The sequence below is a fragment of the Chenopodium quinoa genome, unplaced genomic scaffold (assembly GCF_001683475.1).
Source record: "Chenopodium quinoa cultivar QQ74 unplaced genomic scaffold, ASM168347v1, whole genome shotgun sequence".
Taxonomy (NCBI): Eukaryota; Viridiplantae; Streptophyta; class Magnoliopsida; order Caryophyllales; family Amaranthaceae; genus Chenopodium; species Chenopodium quinoa.
In genome coordinates, this window is record NW_018745521.1 from 260,768 (window position 1) to 283,546 (window position 22,779).

The window sequence follows — 22,779 nt, forward strand, 5'->3', positions numbered from 1 at the left end:
TATATTGAGCAAAACTGTATATACTAAGATAAAAGATTCTAACAGATTTCATGTCCATGACAAATAGATTCCTGATGTGAGACATTAGTGCGATCCATTATTATATAAAGTTTGGCTGGAAAATTATGTAAATATATAATTTTAATAGCAAGTTACAAAAAAAATGTAACAATAACAGTATGCATGAAATCATTACAATTATAAAGTTCTACATTCTTCTTAGCTGGAGATGCCTACAGACCTTACAGGCTAACAATAGTATGTGCATATTGCACGTTCATATTATACAATTCTAAAGCAGGAAAAAAAGGCAGATCCAACTTTAAGACCAACATTATTTCTCATTGTAAAGATAAGAAAAAAGTTGCAAAATATCACTGAATTGATTGACAGAAAGGTTTAAAATTAAGATATGTTTAAGCATTGAAAAATAAGGTATTAATATAATTGGTTTCGAATACTATTTCATCATCCTGAAAGACGGGAAACAAAGTAAAACTTATGGAAATACAAAAATAGGGATAAATGTTTGCTTAAATGATCTAGAGATGTGACAGGATTGATTACTACACTGAAGTTTGCAGCAACAAGAACATGATTAATCGGGCAGCTTGAACATGAAGCTTGAATAACTTATAGCAAGATGTAGCTTGAATTATTGGGCTAGCTGAAACAGGGACAAAACGATGGAGACAGTGTTGATTCAGGAAATTTACTGCAGCTCTTTTCTACAGGAATGGAGGCAATATCACCCATCTGCGTGGGTACTTGGGTTTTCCATCCTTTCCATCAAACAACTGCGGAAACAACAGAGAGAAACAAACTCATAATTTAATTGTAATAACGAGAAGCCTGAAAACTGGTATAATGCTGAAGATACACAGAAGTATTTTAAAGAGAATACTGCTTCTCAGACTTTGCCTTTGTCTTCACGGTTACAAGGGAGGTTCTTAAAAATTGAGAATACAATGGTCAAATAAGCCATTTTGCCCCTATAAACCATTATTTTTTGCTAAATGGTAATCTAAACGGTAAAATGTACTTCGTATATATAATTTTAAATGAGAAATTTGAGAGACAAGGTAGTTGGTGAGCCCAGTGGCTAGTCTATAGAAGGCCCCATATCTACTTGTGCTTCCTCGTGATCCATCCAAGATTAAAGGCTTAAGTGACTTTCTCTACAATGATTGTTTTTGTGATCAATCACAACAGCAATGACTGTATGAGTTTATGTGCTACAAAGTCATCTTTTATGTGTTAAATTAACAATGAACAAAATTCTTAATTTACCAGTTGCTATATAAGAAGTATATGTATATACTAAAGGAGTTTAAGTTCAAACACCCCACGCCCCCCCCCCCTTCTCTTTTTTTTTTTTAAAAAAAAAAAGACCCAAAGGGACATCATTCTGGTGGAATCCTTGTCATTAGAAGTTTAGTTCCACAGCATAAAGAAATGTGCATGTGGGTCTCTGCCTCGTCAATCCTGCCCCTAAAGGAAGAGCTTGAGTGTAGATGTGCTACTACACTAAAAATGCCTCCTAACATACTCTAGAAAGTTCAATTCCCCACCCCCCCCCCAACCACCCTTTTTTATTCTTCTCTCTTCTAGTGTGAGTGTGTGTATGTGTGTGCACGTCCACATGTTTTGTTGTAGTCAGTTCAGTGGAACAAAAGCTACTTGCAATATATAGTAATTCCTATCAATCTCCAGCACTTAAAAAGGGATTTATTCATTCAAGTTAATGGAAGAATTACCTTCTTGAGACGTCGATGCTTTGCAAGTGCCCAGTTAGTCATAATTCCGGCAGCAACCACGGCAAAGACATAACCTGCCACAGTTTGGGTTGCAATATTGAAGCCTACCCACTGATAAATCTCTGTGGTGTAATTGGCACAAGTCACAATATTGAACAAAAACCCACGAGGTATCTGGTAACCTCCATTTCCATCAGGCCTCCGCAGATTCTTCAACAAGATATGGCAGTAGAAGTTTGAAAGCTGGCAGAGCAACCCAAATCCAAATCCAATTTTCCATTGCAGGTCACTAACAGGGGTGTAGAGTGGGTGATTCACGTAGTATGCAATGAAAGCTCCAAAGGTCCAGTAGTACAAGCAATTGCGGAACACATTGGACAGAGGAGAAGTTGCATGGCTGAAGCGATGCACAAAAAATGTTTCCATGATACGTTTGAAATAGTGAAAACACCAGTAATAGCAAGCATATGTCTGCACTGGGTGTATGACACGTTCCTCTTTGTAGCCAAAGTACCGATAGACAGGGAGGTAGTGAAAAATGGGGTAGATTACCAAAGGACCCAAGTACTCAAAAAAGAAAAGAGTACGATAAGAAACCTGGGGTCCCAGGTCCTTGAACACCACAGTTATGGTGTTTGAATTACCATCAGAATACTCTTTGAGGCTCTTCTTGCTGCTTAGGACAGTTGGTCTTTCCTTTGATCCCGATTGGACAGGAAGAGTTAGTCGTTGTCGGGAAGGATAATATTTCTTGGCTACAAGGCAAATCAGATATTCAGGAAATCAGGAGGCAGCAGAGCCAAAGAAAACCAACAATGGAAATGATATGTTGATAAATAATTTATTAAATTAATCAATTGAAAACATTTTCATGCTCTTCCACTATCTCTAACTTAAGATGGGGGAAAAAAAAAAAAAAAAAAAGACACTCAGCAATGCCACTACCTACTGCAAGTCATCCCAGTGTTAGCAAAGAAAATCCGCAGACTACTATAGCCAAAATGCTAATTGCTACCCTTGAATGAGAAAGGCAGGGACAAGGAATAAGAGACATCCTAAACAATGTCCCTGAAAAAACTCTACCTATGCCAATAAGATAATTTCTACATCAGACATAGTTCAAAACTAATACCATAGCTCATATTAAAAGCTTGTTTTCACAGTTTCAATCCAAAGTCCTAAGTGATATGACTCTGGAAGGTGATGAAATATAGAACTACTTCCCAAATTAAGAGTTTAACATACTCCTCCTTCCATGACTAAAAATGTCTCGCACTTGCAATCCATTAACAGTCATCTCAACATTTTAAGCCACATCTGTCCTCTATAGGATCATTCATTCAAATTCACCTCATTAATAGGCCAGACAGTTACATCATACATACTCATATCATCTTGTAAATATTGTTTAGTGAGTAGAGACGCTACAGTCAAGGAAGGAAACAAAGAAGGGAACTCAACTTCATATAATCAATGGATTATTCTTCAATTTGAAGAGAAAAGATTAGACAAAGTTATAAAGATCATTTTCCCCCCTTCTTTCTAGCATAACTACCTACTTAGCCATGGTGTAAATGAATTATAAAGCACTTTTCCTTTGGGATGTCAGCAATGTAACAAAATTATAAACCTATGTTAGTCAAATTTGGGTACTAGACTACTAGAGTTCTAATCACTTGTGTCAAAGTGCAAAACTTGACTATTTTGTTTTCATGATTTTGGCTCATAATGAAATGTCAAACTGTCCCACTTATGTCGTGGCGTTGACGATCTAACACGGGTACTACCTTAATTACCTTAAACCACTACAAAACTCACATAAGTCACATCTAGCTTTCTACGGAGTATTAGCCTATGTAATACATGAAGCTATTAAATACATCATCATATTAAATACATGTATTTAATAGCTTCATCATATTTACATAGGCTAATACTTTCATTTCCTAAACTCTTTCTACGGTGTAAATGTTTAGTACATGCTTAGTTTCAGGTCTCACCATCCAAAATTAGCCAAAACCATGAAACCGTATAATTAATTAGCAAACAATGGCTGTAAGTAGTAAAAATACGTACTTCTCTTGTGAATTGCTTCCTGTAGATCAGAAACAGTCGCCTGCAAAGCAAAACAAACCCAGAAACCCAAAATTACTAAACCAAACACAAAATCATGCCAAAATTCCATCACTCGTAACATTAATTCATATGAATAAGCTAAAAAAAACCATAATTAGAGTGAAAAACGAACACAAAATCAAGAAATGGAGAGACAAAATTACCGAATCATTGAGCTCGATACCGCCCTTCAAGAGCTCCTTTCCACTTCGCGTTACAACCAAAACCTTCATTTTTCAGAAGATTAAGAGAAACCCAGTACAGAAAATTGAATTTGCAGCAAACCCTTTAATTTTTTCTGGGTAATTTTGGCGGAGATCCAAATGGTGAGCTTAAATCTAGAGCATAACGAAGTAGTCAGTTCATAAGAGAGAGAAAATCCCGGTTTAAAAGGGCAAATAATTGGGCTGTAATTTGCTTGTCATATTAATGGCGTGTAGTTGGGAGTAGGATATCTTAATACCTAACTTCCCCAAAACTGATCAACCACCCGTTTATTGAGCATGGCCTTATATGAATGAGGTCAATCTATTTGATGCACTACATCAATACATCATGCCTCCAAGCTCCTTATTAATTTGAGTATTCAATTGGATTCCAATTTGGCTAGATAAGAGCTGGCAAAAGGTCGGGTTGTGTTGAGTTTGTGATAGGTTAAGTTAACAAGTCGACTCTTTTTAATCCAAGCTTATTTGTTTAAAAAATCAATAATGTACAACCCTAACTTAAACTATATAGGCAAAATTAGCCTCAACACTCTGACTTATTCCTTGGGTGCACCTAGCACCCCGAACTTTGACTAATAATGGGCTCACCACCAAGGCACCAACTACTGATTTGGGGTGTGATGTGTGTCATTAATTACCGCATGTCGGTGTTGCTCGGTTTGAGTGCCAAGAATACCCATTATAGTACGCGTTGTAGTACACCAAATCCCCAATCAATAATTAGTGATGTGTTAAGGGAATTTAATCTTCTTTAAAAAAAATTGAATTTAATCTACACAAATCAAAATTGAGAATTAGTTGAAATTAGTTTGCCTACAATCCTACATCGAAATAAAATTAATTAGCCTACAGTCCTACATAACGTTAGGTAATCAATGTAAACAATATAGTCATGCCCACATATAGAAGTCAGACTAGTGCAAATTTAGATTTTAAGCATTTGTTTATGTTAGGTTTTGTGAAATCCTTTATTTGTTTCTAATGTTTCGATGTGGGATAATTATATCTTGATTTATCTTTGTGTGACAATTTATTCAATTGTAAAGGTGAATAATTTTTCTAGAGAAGTGAATGAAAAATCAAGGAGAGCTAAAGGATCATCAATAGATGAAGATAGGATTTTCGTGGGACTGCAAGTCTTGGATATTAATCATATCATGTGTTGCTGCTTGAATGTACGAAAAGTGCTTAAGTTTAATTTACGGAGTAATTCGATTATGGCCGGATTGCTGGAGCATGGAACCATCTTGGTGCCTGAAACAAGAGAGCTACTGAAACATGAAGAGTCATTGGTGTCTGGACCCATCTCATTCATACCTCTGCCCACTTTATGTTATCATGTCTAAGGCACGCCAAGACGCTACTCTCAACTGTCAAAAATAGGTACTCGTACTTTTTAAGGGTTATGTGTTTTTAAGCCTTGCCCTTGTGCCCATTCCATGTGCACATGCCTCGTGCCCTTTTAAATTTTTTTCTCTGACCAAGAAGACTACTGAAAAAATTTCATTCTCTGCTTGCACTACCAGTACAATTCCTTGTCACTAAAAGGATTGTTTAACTTCAGTATATGATAAGATTATAGGAACCCTTTAAATTTCTGTAATATACTTCATATACGGAGTAGCACATCTGAGTTGATCATATCATTACCAAAACCTGCAGCCTAAATAAGCAGACATATGCCTACTGTGACAATCAGAATACCTAAAACAGTATGTTATACTTCTATTAGTAATATTCCCCATATATCAATTGTCTAACAAGAAAAAGAAGAAGAAAAACCTAACTGTAAGAAGATTGCAGATATTAGTTACTCTCCCATAAGATCCTTTGTCCTATGGATATGGTGTAGAGATGGACTGATAGCCACCTGCAGAGTTTAGAGTTTATGACTCAACAGACTCTCGTTAACTCATTTAAATCAAGTTTAGCTTTCATATAAGAGGCTCTTGCAATCACCTTATGTCTTTAACTCTGTTTAGTTTTCAGGTATGAGGCACTTGCGATCACCCTAGGTTTTGTGATGAGTGATGACCTCTACACAGGGCAGAGATGCTTTTTTCAAGGTGAAGGCAACTACGCTGCACCTGCAGGTTCAGGTATAAAATAGATACACAATCTTCTAGTAATAAAACAAAGAAAAAGCTAAAAAAAAATTCTGGATAAGTGATACGAAGTATTGACAACTGTGGATGGGAAACATAAGACAAAAACCAAAGATGGTATGCACACATTGGCCAAAAGGACTTTGTATTCAAAGTGTAACTCATGGTAATAACATTTTTTGCCATCTTTGTTGTTCTGTAGTTTTCTGTGTAGGATAATAACTATCTTTGTCAATTAAGTATGAGTTGGGCCTATTATCTTTCATCAATGAAGCTTTACCTAAGCAAGTAAGCCTTCACTTTGGCCTCCTATAGTCTATACTGAACACAGGCCTCTCTTATCTCCCCTCGTCCACCCTTCCTTTAAATAACAATTGAGTGAGGCGTTTCTTAAACAGACTAGCACCAAAAGGAACTAACAAATAGATATCCACGATCATAACAGCAATAACAATTTATACCAGACTTCAGGGCACATACTATTTGCGAGTCCTGCAGTGAAGTCATCTTAGATCCAACGTATCCTAGAAACTAATACCCATACCCAAAAATAAAAATAAAAAAATAAGAAAAAACATATTCGAGGAGCATTATAGCTCAACATGTAAAGAACCCAACACCAAAGTGTTGGCTTGTTGCTATACAACACACAGATAAAGGCCCTGAATTATCTAGTCTCTACATGCTAGAAAACCCAATTGGCACAAAACTGTACTAGTACTCCATCATCTCATTGCATCTATCCACTCAGCTTCCTTTTGATCAATATTACTCTTTATATCGTGAATGTATCAATGCACTATTACTTGTCATTTCAAATTACCAATGTACGAGAATTAACTAGCAATTCCACACTACTTATTTACATTTGCACAACATTATCATATTATTCACATCTAATACGATCATATTGCTCCATAAACCAGTAATTATACATGCATATATACAAGTATTTTCTACTCCATCTAAAAACAAAACTCAACATCCAACACAAAGTAATGTTTTCTGTTTGTTTACCTATTTGAAGTATCCTCTTTTAGCTCTGTTTAAAAGCAGCAATGAGCTGTTTTTAAGAGCTTCATTCTCTCTCCTCAATTTCATCATCTTCTGCTTCAGCAAATCCAACTGCTTGTCCGATGAAGAAAACTGTTTCGTCTTCGAAACGAGCAATTCCTTCTCCAAATCCCTAACTTTCTTACTCAATTCCTTCTTCTCTTCCTGCTCTGCGAAAATACAATCCCTCAAATCCTCAATCTCTCCTCGACTCTTCTCCTCCACATCCTTCATTCGACTCCGTAACGAAATCAGCTCATGATGCAGCTGATAAATCGTCGCTTCATCCGCCGATTTTTGGCGCGAAATCTCCCCAATTTGAACCTCCAAAACCCTAATCTCTTCCTCGTGATTTCGCTTCAATGATTCCACAGTTTTCCGATGAACTTCTGCAACTTTGAATGACTCGGTGGTTAATTTCTGCAATTCCTCTTTCAAATTGTGAGAATTTCCTTTGTGTTGTAAATGAAGCATTAGATTGTTTAGGGTTTCGAGATGAAGGTTCTTCAATCGTTCATTCTCTCTCTTCAAAGTGGAGCAGGTGAGCTCGAGAGATTGGCGATGGTTGATTTCGGCATTGAAGTTGGATTTTAGGGTTTGGATTTCATTGATGCCATTTTCGAAATCGTTGGAGATTTGATCAGCGAGGGAGAGTAACTTCTCCAATTTCTTCATCGCTAGTTGCCGCCATTTTTAATAGCACTATGGGCTTTACGGTCAACTACTACTCCTCCCTCTCTTTATTTTTGCCCCGTGCACGATTACATTATTCATGCTGCAAAAAATTGTTAGAGTCTGTCAGACAACCGTGTGACCATCCCAAGCTCACAAAGGTAGCTGGGGAACGATCATCTACGGCACCAGTAGTCCGAGAACCAAAGGTAGCTGTTAATCACGCTCTGATCACACGGTCATAATTCATCCACCAGACTTGGTTTTCTGTCTCCTTAGAACTCAAGGATACAGAGGTACGATCCTATAGAACAGATCCTGTTCAAGTAAGGTCGTATCCAATTAATGCAGCTCAAGTGTTTATAAATATGGTGTTTACTTTGTAAAAGAAAAATGTGGGAGTTATAGAGTTGAGGCTGTTGATGTTACAGAGTTAAACACATTATATTAACCAATTGAATTTACAAATAACTAATCCCTTTTACCTCGTATTGTTGTCAAGATTTCTATTATACATACTGGTTCGGCAAACCTCAAGTAGAGATAAAACAGTTTACTTTGTGACAGCAACTTCCCGACCTCAGTCCATCGCTGCACCATACTTGATACTCCTGAACATAAGATTTTGGCTTAAATATCTTATTGAGCATAATGGATATCCAGACTAAATCACTCTACCAGAGAACTGGAGACCTAAAGCAGCTTAGGAGGTCCCTTTGTGTAGTTGTGCACACTACGTTTTCGCGATTTGGCCTGCAGTGATGTTGGCCCTTCACTTGGACATGCCTACATTACTGCATGGCCTGGAAAAAACTATGAGCCAGGAGGACAAAACATATTTAGCTCAATAATCAAAGTCTAATTAAACATACAATTTAATTAATGGTGAAATTTATCAAACAGGCAAGCAATGGTAGCACAGCCCACCACAGACCCAATCACAATGAATACATTGTCTTAGGTCATCCCACTTTGATTATGCAACAGCAAGCCTGATCAGGCTTGCATGGTTGCTGATGTTAATCCCACTTTGAACACATTGTCGTAATATCATCGGAACTCAGGGATTCAGAGGACCGTTATCATTGGAACTCAGAGGCTCAGAGGTAATATTGTAAGGAACAGATCCCAGTCAAACAGGGCTCTCTGCTGGTCAGGTGATAAAATGAAAATACTTGCTCCACTGGCTAATGTGAGACTTCTCATTTGCATGGATAGTTTGGCTTAACAGAAGGTTCATCATGACAAATGAGTATCATTCTTGTAATCTATCCGATTTAATTTAACTACTAGATAAACATGATAAGAACAGTAGTGGTTCATCAAGTAACCTACTCTCGCTCTAAAAGTCACCTGTATTTTATTCAATTTGGCTTTGCAAACATATACTGTAAAAGAAAGAGAATTCTAATTGCTATTTCTGGGATTGAGCAATTTATCTAGTTATATACGAATGTCAAAATTTTAGCACGTATGTACAATGTTTTTCCTCAAAATCTACAACAAATCAACAATATACTGTTCGTAAACCAAGACAAGAAGTTTAACAGCACACTTCAACTTGATTCATCAACTCACTCAAGCTGTTTAGTCCAATTGAAAGGGTCCCAGTCACGTGCAAATGCAGCGAGAGCTTCTTTTTGAACCTCAATTGACTCATACTGACGACGACGGTACATATTTTCATCCTGGGACTGTAGCATACCCCTAATGACATTAAGACCAAAGCTGCTTTTGAACTCGGTTTCGTCATCAATTACATGTACAAATCCCCTGCTTAGCCCAAATTCTACATGGAAGTAGGGGAAGTTCTTGGGGATTGAACCACGCAGCCCTTTCTGACTTGTATCAATCAATTTCTTTGCATTGTGCTGACTCCACTCATCTTCAGCCTCGTCAATGGCCTGCAAAATTAAACCATTCCCTCGTTAATAAAATAAATACATAAATAATAAAATCAATACATCAATATCTTGCACTTTTCACTCACATATACAATGTCGCTGAACAAGCAAAAGACTGAATATGATGGTCACACATCTTTAGCAAATGGCAAGGTATAATTTTGGCTGCTAACTATGTTGGCCTGCCCAGTCAAGACAAGGTGGCATAGTAGTTCCTTGTCTCTCTCATAGAGCAGTTGAGCTCTGAGCCAGTACCAAAAGCACATACTTTAGTGTTAGGATCCTATCGATTTCTTTTCCTCCGAATAATGATGCATTGACGCCTAAACTAGCTAGAATCAAATCCGCAAAAAAAAAACCCTATTCCCCCCTCCCTCCCCCCCCCCCCCAAAATCATGCATATTTAACAGTCAAAACAGAAAAATAAAGTAACTTGTTTTCATTTTATGATACTGAAAGGAGTTTTGGGCAGCTATGTCAAAATTGGGTAAATATATGAGATATTGACGTACTTCTTTCAGGAAAGCTTAAAGAACCAATTTGAAGGAAATCACAAATAAATGATATGAAGAAAAAAATGGATAAACAAGCATTAGTGACCATAGAGGCATAGATTTGTAAGATAGTAAAACTATCCCAGAACTATTAAAGACCATTATCCTTAAACACTTAGCAGCACCACATCAGCTTGGCAAATGAACACACCCCACCATCAAAAATAAATAAGGGGAAGAGAAAAGAAATGAAAGTGTATCACATGCGCCCATTATCTGGCAGGCACCAATGCAAGGGAGCATACGATTGAGGGACACTTCTAAAATTCTAGTCATGTAAATTATATTATGCAGAATACTGACCTTTTTAAAATAAAGAGGAGCTTCTTTTGCAATGTCTTTTGGCAAAGGAATGCACTCAATTAAGCAATGGCGGCGCTGCTGTGCCAGCCAAAGCACTGTTTCCAAAAAGATCATTTCTTTGTCTTGCTTAGCAGCCATCATAATGAGGCACTTCTTGAAGTTACGGATTTCTTCCCAAACGTTATCATCTACCATTCTCGTGGCCAATTCATGCTGTTTAGATGAACACACAGATACTTAGAATAACAACAAAAACAGATCTATGATTAAAAGTTTAAAACACCACATCCAATAAATATATTTTGAAGTTATTAGCTATAACCTATAATCATGCATATAAATATTGTATAAAGCCGTTATCACTGGCAATAATATATGAAGTAATAGAACAGAAAAGGCTGGATCCAATTTTATGCAATTATATTTGTTGATAGTCAAATATCAGGAAGCTAAAAATGTCAAACTCATAGGAAAAACAATTGTACCTGTAATGTTGATATGCAACAATGGCCAGGGGCAACAGGCTGGAATTGTGGTAGCATTAGGTAAGTAAAATTAGCTATAGCCACAACAAGATGTTTAGGTCTCTTTGGGTTTTCAAAACAGAATTGGCATCGCTCCTGTTGCGTAACAATGCGCTTCGCCACATTTTGCTTAGAATGTGATCTATTCTCATTGTCTGCACCTTTCCTTTTGCTCTTCTTAGCTGGTGCTCCATCAAAGTCATATTCGTCATCAGCCTGAGTAGACAAACTATATTTCTGATTTTTCATAATTGTTTGAGCCAAATGCCTATCACCATCATCTTCTCTCCCTTTCTGTTGCAGCTGTTTCTCTTGCACAGAATATCTAATAAAATAAATAATTAATGTACTCAGTTACAACGAATCGCTTTAAGCTGATGCCACAATTCCAGACAATGTCCACAAGGGTTTAAAGGCAACTTTGCACTTCAAGTAAGAACAAGAGAGAAGAGAAATGATGTAATGTATACCTGCTCGAACTGACATCATTTCTTAGTTTCACTAATCTCTCCCCTGCATTGTGATCCACTTTATTGTTTTCAGCTTCTCTCTGGCAAACATAAAGACAGACAGCTCCAGTTAAAGCAAAGCCTTTAATGCCAAACTCTATAGCTTAGTAGCTTACAAAGGATAGCTTTACAGAGAGAATTATTGGGGAGGGAGGAGGAGTTTTTTAAGGAAAGGGGACTAGAAGGGAAGGGGAAAGAGATATAAAAAGGCAAAGACACATCAAATTTGAACAAGTTCAGAATTTCAAGAACCATCTTGCTATTTAACGCCCTATTCTTCACTTTGGACTGCTCCAACAGCATATAGATATCTTGCCTAATGTTCTTCCCAATAAACATTATAAATTTATAATAACAGATCCAAGCCAAGTAAAAGTAAATTCATTATTCTGCATGAAAAAAGAAGTACATGCGATTTTAAAGCTTCTAGGGCATTTGTCACCTTTAAATCAGATCTCCAAAGATCCTCCCAAATTTTGCTTCAGAAAACTGTGTCTATATCAAAGAAAAATATATGGGCCAAAAAAGAGAAGGATACTACTCATCAACCTCATTATAATGTCATTTTTAGATTTGCAACGATCTCAAATGCACCAACCAATGATCAGTCACCACGTGGGTTAATCACATACACGGATACACCAGACGAGCTAAGGGAGCCTTGAAGGGCAAGGGTAAAGGAGCAGCACAAGGAGCAGCAACACAAGGGGCAGGACAGCAGTCATATACAGGACAGCAGCCAAATGGTGCACATCAGACAAATGATTAGGTGAGCTCCTTTTTGACAGCCATTGGCTGAGTGTACATATAAAAGGGGGGAGAAAGGGTAGGGCTAGGTAGCTGATTAATGTGTAAGGAAATTCTAGAGACTCGTGGCCTCAAGTCACCCTTAGGAGATTAGCAGCCTCAAGCTGCCCTTGTAAGAAACTTGCTTGAATGAAAAATCTCATCTTTCTTCCCTCAAACTCACTTCTATTCTTAGTTGTTCAATAGGTTGCTGTTGATTGCTAGTGGTTCGTTACAAGATTCAGCCTATCCAAATGCCACATTATATAATACTCACATATCAGGTTATGAACCTAAACTTGTAACAGCTTGCCAACTAACCCAAATCGTCATAGTTTACCTTTTCTTTCGAATAAATAGCTTCTTTTTTTTGTTTTGGGGGGGGGGGGGGGAATACAGCAGATACACCACTGAGGTCAAAGATATATAAATGTACAAGAATCTCACCAGAAGTTTCTCAGCTTCCTCATGTTTGCCTTTCAGCCTTAGCTGCATAGCTTTAGCAGCGAGTTGATTAGCACTCAGAGGCTGCTTATCTTCACCAGATCTCTCTATTACTGAATCAGAATTTGCCTCTCGAATAGTATCAGATTTTGGGCTCGAGGCATCTTGAGAGTCTCCTTTGGCTTTTTTGTGCTGATTCATGAATTCACTCATAAAATTCCCATCATTAGAAAAGCTGTTTAGGCTAGAAAGTGCATTTGAGACCACAGCAGCATCCTCACTTCTCATTTTTTGACCTTTTTTTCTACCCCAGGATAATGAATCATGATTTTTAGGTGCTTTCATCTCCGGATGGCGGACAGACATATTCCTCACATATTCATGCCCAATATCCTGTTAAAAAAACAAAAAAAGGATGTTAAGTTATGTGAATTTTCAAATATGGGACAATTTTATTAAGCTGGACACAAGTCTATCAAGTCAAAAGCCCAAAATGCCCAAGGTATATCTATTACATAATGAATAAAACCAAAAGAATTGTTCATCTCATTATAATGTCAAGACTGTTGCAATCCAACAGTGACATGATAGATAATGTTACTGGTAATACTTCCTCAACATTAAAAACTTGCAACTGTTTTGACTTTTGTGCTTAACAAGTTAACAATGAATTTTTTTAACAAAAATTCTTTAATCAGATACAGCGTATTTGAAAAAAAAAAATAGAAAAATAAACATTGAGACTAATCCAACAACATTTTTAATGATCTCATTTGTTATTTATCCCGTTGTTTTATTAGTTGTTTCACATAGAGCTTTAACCACTAATATCTTTAATTACTTTTTAATAATTTTTAACATTATAATAATTAGAAAATACAAAGTACAAATTAGACAAATCCATTTTCATATTACACTATAATTTTATTTTACTTTTATAAGTTAGCAAAAAATCATAGTCAAAGTACAACATATGAATAGTGTACAAAGTCAAATGGAAAAACTACAAAATAATGAAGGGAGTATATATTAATTAGTAAAAAAAAAAAATTAAAAAAAAATAAATAAATAAAATTGAATCACAATATATGAATTGTGCAAAAGTCAAATTTTTACAAGCATTTGTAGTATATTACAAAATTGTCAACGCCAACTTAAGCAAGACCATATCAAACACAGTGCAGTGGTATGGCTAACACGATATATAAAGAAACTCGTATAAATTAACAACTCATATCAGACTAGGTAATTGAACTAGTCAGTGACGTGTGTAAATTAATAACTCACCTTCTCAATACCCCTTTTACTTTCATTATTTGAGTCTGATTTAGCTTCCCCACCTGCTCCCATCCTTCGAGATTTTATAGCATGCAAATGAGCACGAGGAGCAGCAGCAATATGAGATGCCACAGACACTGCTAGATGTCCAAGAGATCCCCACCTTTCTTGAACAACCTGAAACAAAGTAGTTTCCAACTTTCCATAGTTAATTTAAGGGGAAATTTTGGCTAACAATTAATATGACCCTAAAAGTTTGTGGACATGTAACACACCTCTTTAACATTTCGCCCTTCACGTGTTGCTTGCTCCTGAGCACGCTTTAAAGCCTTCATTCTCCAGCTTGCTCCACCATCCCCCACTACAGAAGATGACAAAAGTTGGTCACTGCTGGACTTTGTTTGATCTTCATCTCCAGGATAGCCACTTCCATTGTCCCTCAGATAAGGATTCAGTTCTCTGGGATTTTTTTTTGGCATCTGATGAGAAAACAGTTAAGTTAATTCTCCATGTTATAGTAGTTCTCCAGAAATATACTTCATTAATTGAATTCTCCAAAAAAATGCTTTATTGATTGACTTCTTCAAAAATATGCATATAACAAATTCAAAGGTAAAGTTAAAGGTAACGTTCAGCCAAGAAGTAAACTCCAGAATTATACGCCACAACAATGTCATGTGCACTCAAACAGCAGGAACTCTCTTACCTAAAAACATTGCAGCTTTATAATCTTAAGCCATTTGTCCATTACACTCTTAAAGTCTTTTTGAATAAATTATGTCAATGGTTTAGATTCATACTCTAACTTGCACAGTAGGGTGGGTAACTGGGTATACACTATCCTGCTAGTTAGGTAATCTACTCTGCAGCAATTTTGGTGCTTTCATGCAACTAATCTTTCGTGCGATTAATCTAAATCTACCTCAAATATTTGTAGCCTGTAGGATAATATGATTGTATGAAACCTTTTTGATGTCCCTTCATTGTCTTAAATATTTGAATTACTATTCAAACAAGGTTTCTGTAATTGATAAATGAGTTCATAGAGCTGCTAGCAAATTTTTATCATACTGTTTGTAATAGGCAATCTGACTAAATTCCCACACATAATAAGTCACTTCGTCAATGAGAAATATTAATTAATAATATCTGCTTGAAACAAAGACCATTGAAATTATGCAGACCATCAAATAACTAATTGAAGCCAGTTTCAGTGTTGATCTTTGACTTCACCAATGACATCAACCATGACTCATGAGAAATGTCGAAGGTTTAGTTTAGCCTACCTCTTCACTTCCGGACTCTAGTGGCTTCTCTTCATGCGCTGGCTGAGCACTATTGCCTGCTCTTTCAGCTGGTCTACACATCCAGTCCAACCCCATCTCTTTTCTCACAATATCAATGTTACTTGTAGAGCTAGGACCTCCAGCATCATCTTCGATTAATTTAACAAAAAAACGTTAGTTAACTTTTCAATATTCAGGCATGACAACCACAACTCTACACCAATAAGCAATCTAAAATAGCGTAAATATTTACCAGACACATCTGAGTCGTCATATTTTCGATCTTTCTCTTTACCCTTACTCCTCCGCTTCCTCCTTCCTCTACTATCATCCTCACCACTCTCAGGATCTGAATACTCATCAGAAGAGTACCACTTCTTTTTCCTAGACCTTTTCCTAATTTTCTCATGTCCTCCATCATCTGAGCTACTATATTCAGAACCCTTCTTCTTCCTCCTACTCTTTTCTTTTTTGCTACTCGATTTTCGACCGTCTTTCTTAAATTCACACGATTCTTCGAATTTCCCCTGAGACAAAAGGGCATGCGTTTTGCCAACGTAAAAATCAATCACAATTACTCTCAAAACTCACAAGTCGCAATAAGGAAGGAATTAACAGTGAAAAACAAATAAATAACAAGTATTTTACCCTATCAACCTGATCCCGTGAAATAAGCTTAACTCCTGACAGCATGTTGCTACTCTACCTGAAAATACAAAAGAGTTTCTTCAATCAACAAACGACATCTACAACAATTTCCATGATTTTATGGAATAAGCTAGGGCATATAGCTACAAGATAAATGCATGGACAATTAATCAGTCAAATGCAATAGCATCAAATTAAGAAATCAAAAATCAAAAAATTAATCAATCAAATGCAATAACATTACAATTCAGTTGGGCATTTTATCGAACAGTTTATGGGCACAACAAAAAAAAATCTATATTAAGAAATAATGGAAAGTCAAAGCTTATTACAGAATGATTGCAGTCTAAATCTCAAATATTGAATGACCTAGTTTACACTAATGATTTCTAAACCCTAATTCAGTGATTTAACCAAACAAATCACCAATTTTAAATGTGATGCATCAAATCGAAATCTTCAGAATTAGGTATCGACAAATGTCACAATTGATTGAACTATCTCGAACAAACACGAAATAGCAGTATAAATCGTGGATTAAAATGACAAAATAAAATAAAATACAATATAAAAATACCGGGAAAAAGCGAGTAAACTAAAATAGAGGGTACTGAAATTTCAAAGAAGTTGCAAATCAGGTACCGAAGTTTGAGAAGTAGCAAATAGGGTACTACTCAGGTCACCGGAGGTAATATTTCCGGTGGTGACCTCTTACAACCAGTTTCCCACAATTAAAAATAAATAAATAAATAAACTCAGTTTTCTAACTGACAGAACTACCTCGAAAAAAAAAAAGGCCATAATTTCGTTCCTTCATAGCTTCAATAAAGGATAATAAACAACAACTTGAAACACAATATCAACCAAATTTGACTCAATTAATCAAATTAGGCTCGAAAAATCACATCCGATTCATCTCGCTTAAGAATATCAACGTAAACAGTGGCGGAGCCAGGATTTTCAACTTGGGGGGACAAAAGGCTTTAACTTGACAAAAAGCTTAACAAAAAAAAAAAAAAAAAAAAAAAACTCAAACACACAAATTGGTTAACACCTAATATTAAAATTTGACTCATTTTCATTGAGTTTCGGACTTTTAAACAAGAATTGTCGAAGATCGGGTTGTTTACTAGTTGCCTTGGATTTGTTTGAATTAGGTGAATCTTTTGACATTTCCTAATTAAATTGAAAAATATATATCAATTTCCACAATCCACAATTCCACATCATTACATAATAATAAAACCTAAAATTCTAAATTTCTAATTCAACTATACATGTCAATAAATTCACAAAAACAGGAGAAAATAATGCAATCAAAAGTTCACAAAATTAACTATACATTTCATTATTTCAATAAATTCACAAAAACAGAAGAAAAAAACAAGTAATAAACCAATTAACCAACAGATTTCAATATTCAGAGATTTCAATAAGACAATAAACCACCACATTTCAAAATTTCAATACTTCAAATCTTCAATACCCAGAATAATTGAATAAAAGTATAAACTATAAAACAATTAAACAATTAATAAACTAATAATTCAGAGATTAAATTCAGATTTAAATACCGTGAATTGGGTCTAGCGATTTAGCGAAGTGCGCGAAGTCGAATGGAGAGCAGCGAGTCCAGCGACGAGCCGACGAACGGACGAAGCAGTGAATCACGAAGCAGCGACGGACTGGCAGAGGATTTTCGAACTTCGAAGAGAGAGGAAAGAGGAAAGATAGGTTACACTTTTCAGAGTTCAGTTTTCTTTTCTTCCTTCTTTCTGGCTTTTTTTTTTTTTTTTTTTCTTAAGTTGGGGGGACAGTTTATGTCCTAAATTGTGAAATTGATAGTCGATGGTTTGAAAAAGAAGAAATAAAACATTTTACCTGAAAAGCTGCTTCAATGGAGGAGAGAGAGAGAAAGCGAGGTGCAGCGTAAAATGAGAAGCTGTAAATGAGGAAAAATAATTAGAACGTAGGAGCAAGATTAATGTGTAAATTACACACATGTAGGGACTAGGGAGGTGAACAAAAATTAATACTCGTATATACTAAGACCACTTTTAATAATGGGCAAAAATAATGTTTGCCCAATATCTTTCTACCCACTTTCTCTCTCAACAAATTAGTTTTGGCGTTTTGCTTATGGGCAATTTTTTTCACAATTTCTCTCCCAATGGTAGGCAAAAATAATGTTTGCCCACCACTCTCTCTCTTACTTTTTCAATACCCCACCATTACTTTCGCTCTCCTACACAACACTTCTTTATTTATTAATTTCATTTATATTTTAACAATATTACTCCAAATAAATAAAAACTAGTCTAAATTTGTGTAACTTATTTTTTTTATTTGTGTTGTTTTTATCGGTAAAATATGTCGTTAAATTATGTACGTTAGATGAAATAATTGTAACAAAACGCTAAAAATTTCGTAAATGTTTTTATTTATTTTAAAAAGTGGTACAGTACTAAAAACCGATTACAATTGAAACGTCATGCGTAATTAAACTTATGGAATAAAATAAACAAAATAAAAAAAAAACACGACTACGTACGGAAAAGTAGGTAGGCCATAGTAGTTGGCCTTATTTAAGTCGTGCTAATTTTTCCTTAATTAGTTGGCCCGTATTGTAACCAAATATGTTCGACTAAATCACTTTTCAGAGATAGATGAGTTTCTCTACCACGGAGGGAAGATTTTCGTTGTAGAAATGAGTTAAAGTCAAAGTTGGTAGGTCGGCCTACGTTGAATTCAAACGGTGGCGTTGTAGATGTTGATGCTGTTGTTAAATCTTATTGATCTTCTTCGTAGAAGCTTCTCAGAACTTCGGCTCGAGTGTAGTTATGGCGCTCATCTTCAACAATCATGTTGTGCATAATGATACATGCTTTCATTATGTCCCGCGGTATGTCCTCATCGTACGCCAGTGACGGTTTTCGTATTATTGCAAATCGAGCTTGCAAAACACCGAAAGCTCTTTCGACGTCCTTCCGAGCAGCAGCCTAGTGGTCAGCGAACATTTTATCCTTCTGAAGTTGAGGGTGTGTGATACCCTGAATAAAAGTTGTCCACTTTGGATAAATGTCGTCGGCTAAGTAATAAGCCATGTTGTATTCATGGCCGTTAACTGTAAAATTTACCAGAGGAGCTCGGCCATCCAGAACCTCATCGAACACTGGTGAACGGTACAACACATTAAGATCATTACAAGATCCGGGAATACCAAAGAAGGAATGCCAGATCCATAAATCCTGATCCGCAACGGCTTCCAGTATTAGCGTTGCTTTCTTATTTCTACCGGCGTACTACGCTTTCCAAGCCGTTGGACAGTTCTTATTTCTACCGGCGTACTGTGCTTTTCTTTCCTCCTTTAACAAGGACCATCTCAGCTTCGGCCTCCACTTTGGATCTTTATTAAGCATTTCAACTGCGTGAGGAAAACTGAAATTGTGACCGGTGGCCAGATGAAAAAGCTTCGATGCACTTTTTACACGGTCAGCTTCGTTGTAACCACTCCCTCCCTCCAGAAGTCTACCCGCTTCATCATAGCAAGATATCCACTGTAGTGTGTCTGCTGCCAACCTTCTCCAGTGTGACAACAGACTCTTCATAGGTCTTGGCGGAAGTATATTCGGCTTCTCCGCCTGAGCCATTTGATATGCTGCGTGTACATTGCGCCATAGGTCAGCTGCTTTCTGGTTCGTACTTTTAATAGCATTTTCACTAATCTGCAAGTACAACCCAATCAGAGCTTCATCTTCCGCAACAGACCAAACACGAGTCGCTCGTGCAGCAACCTGGTTGGATTGCATTCTGGGAACTTGTGGAGGATACAGCGGCGTCTCTGGTACATTTTCCTCTTCAATGTCATCAAATTGGGTGTTGCTACCATGATCAGTTACAGGTGTACGTTCTTCATTATCATAGTTTTCTAGGGGAAATTCAGTGGGTGTCTGATGCTGTGGAGGTGGTTGCAAAGACGTATTTCCCATTCTTTGCTAGAACAATTGAAACTCGGGATTAGTTAGAAAATCATCACTAAAACCAAAAAATTGTTGACGGAAATTTGGGTTGTTCGGATCCATTAAAAGATTCTGCATCAGAAAACAAAAAATAAATATGTTTAAAAAGATTGTAATAAGACATGACATTCACAACATCATTTTAACCATTTTTTTTTAACATCTGTACATAATCTAACTTTCACAACACTTAATTTACTAATATACAACTTGCAACAATTTTAACTACATTTAAACAACAAATTAAAATGACAACAAATCAAAAAATATAATCTAATACCACTTAATTTATTAAATATACAGCATTCACGTTCAACAATATATAAACAAAACATATAATACTTAATATAATGTAACGAAATTAACCTATACAAAAATAACATATAAATATAAATTAGCATAACAAATTACTTCACATATACAAAACAACAACCCAATTTCCAAAAAATTAGCAAATAAATTCAGATTAAATTAACTTCAAAATTATTAACGTATGAAAAAAATAGCAACAACTTTCTAAATACAATTATATATATAATTGCAATTACATTACATGAACTACATTTTTTAATTTGCAAAAAAATCACATATATACCAATATTAATAAAAAAATGAATTTTACAAAAAAAAAATTAATATTTACCTGAAAATCGGTGAAATACAGCAAAAATCTTTTTCTAATTTCGAAATATTTAGAAAAATAAAGAATATGGAGGATTTTTGTTATTTATGAAATTATGCCAAAATATACTAAAATGCATGTCTATTTGTAGAGAATTAAATTTTATGATCGTTGGTATTTTTTTATTTTTTTTTAATAAATAGAATTTTCAGAAAATCAGATTTAATATATATAACAGTTGTGTAACGACTCTATTTTCTGATTGGTTAATTCGCTGTAGCCTGCCACGTGTCACTTTCCCATTCGCTGAAGCTCTGCGCGCGTCAGTCCAGAAATTCCTTTTTTTTTTTAATTCTGATTTGAGTGGGGACTACGCTTGCACTGTTCATCATAAATTATGCCCAAGACTTGGGCATTTTAACACTTGCCCACGGGCTTTGTTATTTCAGCCCACCATTGTAACTCTTATTTCTCCCTTTTTGCTCACAAATATGCCCATGAGCATATTTTTAGCCCACCATTGGTAGAGCTCTAAGGCCCTGTTCTTTTGAGCTTCTGGGCAAAGCAGAGCAGAGCAAATTTCATTATTATTATTATTATTATTAATAAGAGAGTATTTCCCGTGCTATTTGTTCTTGGAGTGCACCAGGTGGTAATTTGCAGCTTGTGAGAGATACTTTGGCAGAGGATTCTCCTACTTTATCAGTGGTTGGTGATGAGGACCTTGATTTGGAGGAGCGTAATATCAAGCAATGTCGTAGGAAGATTTGTGACGGCCATTACACTGCTGCAGTCCGGGTTCTTTCTTCTTCAGGCGTTGCTCCTTATAAGAGTTAAATACAGAATAATAAAGAGGTTGTTTAAAAACCAACAACAACAACCAAAAAAATTAAAATAAAAATTAGATCGAAAACTAATGATAAAAGGGGAAATGAAATAAAAATTAAAAATAAAAAAAATAAAAAAATATAAGAGTTAAATACTTATATGATTGAACTATTAGAGAGAAAATGGCAGAAAAGTGCATTACCTTACCTGGGTTTTGGTCAATGAGAGAGAAAATGAGTATTGAAGTTTCCATTTAGTTGCAAGTAGAGTATTGAGGTTTGGCCCAAAGCAAATAAACTCTCCAAATTTATTTTCCTTTTTTTTTTTTTTTTTTTTTTTTTTTTTTTTTTTTTTGCCAAATGGTAGTCGGTTGTAGTGTGTTAAAACCTGTTTGAGTACTATACTTGCTTCAGGCCAAATGTAGTACTTTATATGCAATAAAATGCAAACTTCAGTCCTTGTATTTTAGTTTATTCAGGAAAAAGCGTAGAAAGCTGGTAGGTAACGAAGAACAAAATCAGAGAGAAAATGACGACTCAAGATTAAAGATATAGTTTATGCAATCATAATAAGCTTGAGCAGATTGTTTGTTCAGGATTGAGTATTGAGAGATGGGAGAAACTGAGAAACGAGAATTATCAGAGGAATGAGAAACCCGAGTAAAGTAAGGCAATGTTTTAAGGTTTGATTTGTTTTATTTACACCGTAATATATATTCCCTCGTTTTTTGTTTTGTTTTTTTTTTAATTTTTTCAAGGTTGAAAACTTGAAATAGTTTGGCCATACAAACTTTTTTTTTTTTTTTTTATTATCTTTCTTTTGAGTGTTTAGAGTTTAGAGAGTCATTAATCCGGATAATGTGAATCAATTCCTAAAATAGAGGCTCTAACCATATGAGCTATTTCTCATACATTATAAAAAGCCAAAAAAAAAAGGAAGGTAGACATTTTATTTAAACATAAAGGATACTGTAGTTTTAGATATCATGTGCATGATGGTCAATGTCAAAAAGTTGAAATAAATCCACGGTGATAGAGTATATAAACAAATCATGGAGTTCAACCATCTACTTTGAAGGTTTTGATAGAGTTGAATTGCAAGGCTATAATTGCTCAGTTGGACAATACTTTAACTTTATTCACAGA

At 35.7% G+C, this 22,779-nt stretch overlaps 3 protein-coding genes and 1 pseudogene across 3 annotated transcripts; all 4 read right to left on the reverse strand.

Annotated features, from left to right (window-relative positions):
• Positions 1 to 398: 398 nt before the first annotated feature.
• On the reverse strand, positions 399 to 4,372 carry LOC110715278 (very-long-chain enoyl-CoA reductase-like). Its single transcript, XM_021893842.1, has 4 exons — positions 4,037 to 4,372; positions 3,834 to 3,873; positions 1,758 to 2,512; positions 399 to 797 (listed from the first exon to the last, which is right to left on the reverse strand). The coding sequence occupies exons 1-4, from the start codon at positions 4,103 to 4,105 to the stop codon at positions 729 to 731; spliced, it is 933 nt and encodes a 310-aa protein (XP_021749534.1). The 5' UTR covers positions 4,106 to 4,372; the 3' UTR covers positions 399 to 728.
• A 1,339-nt stretch (positions 4,373 to 5,711) lies between these two features.
• On the reverse strand, positions 5,712 to 8,521 carry LOC110715304 (annotated as a pseudogene).
• A 743-nt stretch (positions 8,522 to 9,264) lies between these two features.
• Positions 9,265 to 18,175, reverse strand: LOC110715307 (CWF19-like protein 2). Its single transcript, XM_021893874.1, has 11 exons — positions 17,740 to 18,175; positions 16,166 to 16,223; positions 15,771 to 16,044; positions 15,518 to 15,666; positions 14,507 to 14,710; positions 14,241 to 14,408; positions 12,957 to 13,346; positions 11,685 to 11,764; positions 11,176 to 11,539; positions 10,691 to 10,903; positions 9,265 to 9,833 (listed from the first exon to the last, which is right to left on the reverse strand). The coding sequence occupies exons 2-11, from the start codon at positions 16,208 to 16,210 to the stop codon at positions 9,504 to 9,506; spliced, it is 2,217 nt and encodes a 738-aa protein (XP_021749566.1). The 5' UTR covers positions 16,211 to 16,223; positions 17,740 to 18,175; the 3' UTR covers positions 9,265 to 9,503.
• A 779-nt stretch (positions 18,176 to 18,954) lies between these two features.
• On the reverse strand, positions 18,955 to 20,154 carry LOC110715270. Its single transcript, XM_021893834.1, has 3 exons — positions 19,506 to 20,154; positions 19,303 to 19,337; positions 18,955 to 19,164 (listed from the first exon to the last, which is right to left on the reverse strand). The coding sequence occupies exons 1-3, from the start codon at positions 20,152 to 20,154 to the stop codon at positions 18,955 to 18,957; spliced, it is 894 nt and encodes a 297-aa protein (XP_021749526.1).
• Between the last annotated feature and the right edge of the window lie 2,625 nt (positions 20,155 to 22,779).

Bases quoted from the DNA above. Each gene is read 5' to 3' on its own strand.
- LOC110715270 (XM_021893834.1), bottom strand. From the start codon at position 20,154: ATGGGAAATACGTCTTTGCAACCACCTCCACAGCATCAGACACCCACT. The intron at 19,338-19,505 runs GTAGAAATAAGA...ACCGTTCACCAG, and splicing joins AAGAAAAGCACAGTACGCCG to TGTTCGATGAGGTTCTGGAT. The intron at 19,165-19,302 runs GTAAATTTTACA...GCTGACCACTAG, and splicing joins TGGATGGCCGAGCTCCTCTG to GCTGCTGCTCGGAAGGACGT.
- LOC110715307 (XM_021893874.1), bottom strand. From the start codon at position 16,210: ATGCTGTCAGGAGTTAAGCTTATTTCACGGGATCAGGTTGATAGG. The intron at 15,667-15,770 runs GTAAATATTTAC...AATTAATCGAAG, and splicing joins TGACGACTCAGATGTGTCTG to ATGATGCTGGAGGTCCTAGC. The intron at 10,904-11,175 runs GTACAATTGTTT...TCATCTAAACAG, and splicing joins GTTGCATATCAACATTACAG to CATGAATTGGCCACGAGAAT.
- LOC110715278 (XM_021893842.1), bottom strand. From the start codon at position 4,105: ATGAAGGTTTTGGTTGTAACGCGAAGTGGAAAGGAGCTCTTGAAGGGC. The intron at 3,874-4,036 runs GTAATTTTGTCT...TTTGCTTTGCAG, and splicing joins GTATCGAGCTCAATGATTCG to GCGACTGTTTCTGATCTACA. The intron at 798-1,757 runs GTAATTCTTCCA...TTGTTTCCGCAG, and splicing joins AGCATCGACGTCTCAAGAAG to TTGTTTGATGGAAAGGATGG.